The 6,326-nt window shown below is 38.1% G+C and overlaps 1 protein-coding gene across 1 annotated transcript; it reads left to right on the top strand.

Moving 5' to 3' along the window:
* Nucleotides 1-453: 453 nt before the first annotated feature.
* LOC306993136 (uncharacterized protein) lies at nt 454-5,537 on the top strand. The gene is made up of 2 exons (XM_079602705.1): nt 454-718; nt 3,756-5,537. The coding sequence occupies exons 1-2, from the start codon at nt 708-710 to the stop codon at nt 5,347-5,349; spliced, it is 1,605 nt and encodes a 534-aa protein (XP_079458831.1). The 5' UTR covers nt 454-707; the 3' UTR covers nt 5,350-5,537.
* Nucleotides 5,538-6,326: the final 789 nt, after the last annotated feature.

Here is a 6,326-nt window from a genome sequence, read left to right as displayed (position 1 = left end):
TGATATAATTATTGTTAATTTTATTCTAAAATTTAAGTTGCTATGCATTACAATTTTTATTGAAAAACTATCGTAACTATCATAGAAAGATGTCATTAACTGTTGCTGTTCAAATGCTTGTTTGTGAGAAAAGTAGAAAATGATCACAACTTATCTGTACAGCTTATAGACAAGCCTAAAATAATAGTATTTCTGCATGAAGATATTGAAAACTATTGAAAATTGAGAATAACAATATTACCAGTATTTTTCAAATATGTACACAGGTCAATAAATTACACTAGTCCATTAACTGAATAAATGACTGGAGCGTGAAACAACATTTCTGCATATGCACACATACACATGTCGTTCCTGGCATTTCATTCATAATCAGGCACTAGAGGACACCTTAGGCTGGGAGGGACTTTAGCTTGTTAGGCTTTTAAATAAACCAGTATTTCCGTCAAAGCTGACAATTCAGCAGAGACTGGTGTGAAGGGATAGTCATTGTTTATGCTTATTAACAAAATTGTGTCTCAAAATATTTTGACAGAGAATAACATTCCTCAAAGAGTTGCTTTAACTGATTTGTAATTGTTATTAATAAATATATAATACAAAAATTAAAAACATATTCTTCAAGAATAGATTGAATAGTTTTGCTGGAATCCGACTGGAGAGCGACAGTCTTCTGTGAGGTCGACACGTTTAGTCCAGCGATCACCATGGATCCCGGGTGAGATGAAATTCATGTTTTATACAGGATAAATGTACTTTTTATAATATCAAATTTAAGTTGCTTAATCGCTAAAATGGTGTGTATCTCCTTTAGTGATACTGAAATTTTAACTGATTTAATTACAACCCAACACTCATATACTGAGCCTGTCTGATAAGATGCTCTATCATTACAAAGAAAGAACTTGATCAACTAAAGGATTTCATTGGCTGTAATGTGTTTTATGGCGCCATCTGGTGGATGGAATGGTCTCTGCCCAAAACAGAAAAAAAAAATAATGCTTTGAAATAGTTTCTTATGACTAATTAACTTAGATCATTGATTAAAAGCAGTGAACATGTCAATGCTATGAATTATGAGGCTGTGATTAATAATGTATTTTCATGTTTTTAAATTACACTATTTGTGTTTAAAATAATCTAGTGGTCATATCTAGTTTATTAAAAAAACAAAGATGCTATTTTAGAAACTAAAGGCTGTTAAAATTAGTTTGGTCCTGAAGGGAATTTAAAACTTTCCAAACTAATGCTATAAACTAGCTATACAAAAAAAAAAAAGGTATACATTTACTGTATATGTAACATTGTATACAATTTATGTGAAAAAACATTTCAATTGCACACAAGGTACTTTTCATAAAACGTCTTTATGACAGATTTATTCAATATTAAATAATTAAGACATCACTGACAGGTTAAGTAAATATATAATGAATTTACAATATAGGGCAAATATGTATAAAAAATGCTCCATTTTATTCACTTCCAACTTTTTTGCTGTTTTGTTGCAACCGTTCCGCAGTTAAAACATTGATTGGACGATTACATGAACGCTGATAAGTTTCAGTTAGTTGGTTTGTGTGTTGCCATGTCTGCGGATTTCCTGAGTAAAAGGAAGATGATCGGTTCACGTGCCGCTTGAACTGAGGCGCTTCTACAGCAATCTGTCACGACATATTAAAGAGCGTCAAAACACATTTATTGTTTGAATTTCGTGATAACTGACAGAATATGAAAGCTTAAAGGGGCATTTCACCCGTGGGAATATTAATCTTTATTGAAAGTTGGTCAAATTTGGTGCCTTGTGGGCCGAGGAAACACAGAAAGTAACTTTAGTGTGCATTTGTATGAAAGACAACAACTCCAACAATGCACCACATTGCACAGCCCCGCAAGCCACTCCCACTCGCCGCTGTTCATATGCGGTGCAAAACTAGGATGATTCACAACACAACCGTCCTTGTCATCGTCTGAATCCGAAATTTCGTCCAGGAGAAATTGGCATCGATGAAATTCTTTGCTGCAGACGGACTCTATCTCTGTGTCGCCCTGCCCCAGCTCGAGCCGCGAGCTCCCCGTCCTCGACCATCGGCTACAGAATCCGAATCCGGCGCCTCCTGTTCCTCCATCAGCCTCAGCTGCTCTTCGCTATATTGCGGCTCGTAAAAGTCGCCACGCACATCTGAGTCGAGCACCAGACTTTCAAAATCCTCTTCTTGCATATCATATTGAGTACCTTCCGCCATTGTCATAATTTCACATCTGTCTCAACAGCGCCTGTTAGTTTAGCTTCCAAACAAGATGGCGGATATTGCTTTTTAGTTTCTGCAAGTGAACTCCCACCCACTGATCTGTAATAGGTCTGTAGCGTGAGTGGGTCCCTCCCACTTGAATAATGAGGAATGAGTGTTTGTAGTCTCAACCACTCTACAAAGATATGGGACTTCCTGCTTAGAATGATGCAAAATTACGATTTTTACATAATTATAAGCATGAACTGCAACACTGAAATCCTTATTTCTCCCTTCTCAGGGGACAATATGAGAATAATGCACGACCATTCAAAAATATGACTGGATTTCTAACTAACAAAGCTTAATGCAAATAGGTGAAGTGTCCCTTTAAGTTTCTTATTTAAAATAACCAGAGTTTTGCGATTATTGGATGGGAGGTGCTACAAATAACGTTTAGTGAAGTTAAACTATAAAAAGATCAATCTTGAGATTTGAGAATCGAGATTGTTAAAGAAAAATCTATATTTTTGACAAAGCCATAATAAATACTATTGGATAAATCAAAACACATCAGCAGTGCATTCTGAAGCAATGGAGTAGCAACAAGGAATACATACTCAGAATTCCACTATAGAACCACCCAAGAAATACTATTGCAAATGACACAAGAACCGCATATGACGTCAACAGTCAAAACCACACCTTGGCTGGGTAAACTATGAGAATAGGCTGATTTCAGAATAATATACTAGCATCTACTCTCAATTCTGCACAGCATGATTTGAAAAGTATTTAGAGGGGCTTCCCTGTTTACAACAATGTATATTGGAACATTATTATTAATATTATGGTTATTATGGTAAAAAAAATATAAATTAAATGTGTACATATGGAGCCGGTCATACTCAGAGCGGGATTTGAACCGGGGTATCTGCCGTGGGAGGCATGCGCACTAACAAAGACTCTGAATATCGCAGCCTCTAGGGTGCCTCTTGAGGCCAGGGGAGTGAGGTTTTACACACACAGCTCTTACTGGCCTACATCCGTTACACTCACCCCCTAAACCCACCCGGGTCACGGCACCAAATTCAACCGGTTCGATCGGGATTCGAAACGGGGTCTCTGGAGGGTGCGTTAACAAGGACGCTAAAGACCGTAGTGGCTAGCATCAGTCACTAGCACGCCTTTTGAGGCCAGGGGAGTAAGGTTTACACGCAAAGCTCTTACTGGCCTACGTCCATTACACATACATATAGCCTACTCTCAAATCAAAAAACTGCTTGACTGTTTATATCATTGTCAAATATAAACTATACTGTTGCCAAAGTTCTAAAATGTTAAATTTGGACAATTAGGAAATTAGTAACACCATGAAACTGTGAACTATGATATCCGCTATACAAATAAATGGACTTGCCTTAATCTTGGATGTCTTTTTTTTTTTTTTTTTTTTTGACTTTTCTAGTTATAGATTCTTGCTGTGCAAATATTTTGAGAAACATTTACCTCCTTGTTTTACAGAAAGCCGAGACTTCCACCACGCAGACCAACTCTTATTCATGGAGGTCCTCCGAAACGATACCGTCTTCACACAGAGAGACAAGTGCTTGATGATAATGGGAAAGTCAGAAAATGGACTTATGGGAAAAAAGACCCCAGTAAACGAAATAAAATTGTTCTGCTGGTGGGAGAAACAGGCGCTGGCAAGACGACCATCATCAACACCATGGTCAACTACTTACTGGGAGTGAAGTTTGAGGAAGAAATGTGGTATGAAATCACAGAAGAAGAAGCCAGAGACCAATCAGAATCACAAACCTCTGAAATCACCATGTATGAGGTCTGTCCTATAAAGAATCCCATATCTCTCACCATCATTGATACTCCAGGATACGGAGACACTAGAGGACTGGAAAAAGATCTGGAAGTTGCTGAGAATTTATCTATGCTCTTTCAGAGCAATCATGGAGTGTGTGAAGTCGACGCTGTGTGTTTTGTGACTCAAGGGTCTAAGAACCGTCTCTCGGACAGACAGCATTACATTATCAGTTCAATTCTGTCTTTGTTTGGAAAAGACATTGTGAACAACATTGTGTTTCTAATCACACACTCTGATGGTCTGCCACCCAAAAACGTCCTCGGTGCCATTAATAAAGCTAGAATCCCCTGCAGACGAGACCACGATAACCAGCCTGTTCATTTCTTATTCAACAACCGGCAGGCTGAAGCCCGTCACACTGGACAGCGTCATGTTCGTGCTCAGAGAGACGCCTGGGAGGACAGCATGGACGGCATGAAGGACTTCCTTCAGTCTATGACTCTAAAGAACAGAAGAAGTTTGGAGTTGACTTCAGATGTCCTGATAGAGCGCATTACATTAGAAGCGTCCATGTGCAACTTACAGCTGCGAATTCAAGAGAAAGAGCTGAAAAAGGCTGAAAAACTTCAGATTCAGCGGGCAGTGATGGAAAACAAGAAAAAGATTGAGGAACGTAAAAACTTCAACATTAAAGTAAAAAAGACTGTCAAAATGAAGGTTCACATTGAAAGCGCTTCGTGGAAGCACAGGAAGGCGACGACCTGCACCGTCTGTGAGGAAAACTGCCATGAGTTTGACTGCTGGTGGGTTTCTGATCCCAGCAAATGTGAAGTCATGAAAAAGGGCTACTGTACCGTGTGCACAGGGAAGTGCCACCACAGCAAACACGTCAAAGAAGACAAGAAATACATCGTCAGCACCTCAAGCTTCATTATGGAATTTGACTCTATAAAAAAAAAATATGAAAAAGCTCTAGAACAAACAAAGACATATTTGGTTTTAATGGACCATCTTGACAACGATCTGAAGGATATTGAAACCCAAAAGTCAATTCTTCTGTATGAAGCTTACCAGACCATCAAGAATCTGTCTCAGATCGCATTAAAGCCAGACTCGGCCTTCACTCTTCAGCATCTGGACTTCTTCATCCCCAGAGTGAGGGAGGCTGGGAAAGAAGACTGGGTCAGAGAGCTGGAGGAAATGAGGAGAATCGCTGTAGCTGAAGAAGCGAATAAAGACGCTCTGAGTTATCTGAAAGCTGGTCTGGCAAAACTGTTCCTTGGTGAGCATCAATGATTGGATTTAGTACAAATGAAACAACGGACATGTAAAATACTGCTGCTTACAATGAGAAATCAATGCTTTCTGTACACAGTTGTTTCTACAGGACTTGTATATACCAGGAGTTGACTTTTATTACAACTAACAGTTTTCAATTATGTCGTTTTTGTAATATGAAAGTCACATTAAAGATGCCTTGGAAAATTTTTTTCTAGCCTTCCTCATGTTTATATATTACTTTTTACGTATATAATTTGTTTTACCCTTTTTCCAAACATTCAAACTTAAAGTGCCCCTATTATGCTATTTGAAATGTTCCTAATTTTGTTTTGGAGGTCTCCTATAGCAGGTTTACATGCATCACAGGTAAAAAAACACTTACATTTTCTCTTAATATACATACACAATATAAAACACAAAACTATGTATTCTGAACACCCGGTAGAAAATATACACATCAATAATTATTCAGACTTACAGGTTGTGATTCTGAGATGCAAGTTGGTCCAAATTAACTGGGTACGGACGCATCTTTCAAGAGCAAGCGTTTTGCCAATTCTGTGTTGAACTCAATTGTCAAATTGTTCGCAGACGGACAACGTAGAACATAGGCGGGCATTATGCAAATGTCTTATCTAGTGACGTAGAACCATAACGCAGTGGGATTCTAATGATGTAATGATGTAAATAAGAGATTTATTATGCCCTGTAGTCAGCTTCATTGATTATAACAGGAGTCTTCAAAAGAATGCAGAACGCTGTGACCTCTCGATGAGATGAAGTGAGGGACAGTTTCAGCGAGAACTCGTAACTCGCAATCACAACTTAGATGAACGTTTTGATCATCATGCTGCGAAGATGATTAATGGCAGTTTAAACACTGCAAAGTTTTGTGAGGCACAATCGCATTAAGCTAAATTACATTATTGTTCAAAATTAATTCAAAATGGATATATGTACATTAAGCATATCAGTCTTGATTGAAAATGTTT

This window comes from Phoxinus phoxinus (assembly GCF_949152265.1).
Source record: "Phoxinus phoxinus genome assembly, chromosome: 2".
NCBI lineage: Eukaryota > Metazoa > Chordata > Actinopteri > Cypriniformes > Leuciscidae > Phoxinus > Phoxinus phoxinus.
Note: the sequence above shows the minus strand (reverse complement) of the source record. Positions and strands in the feature narration are given on the sequence as shown.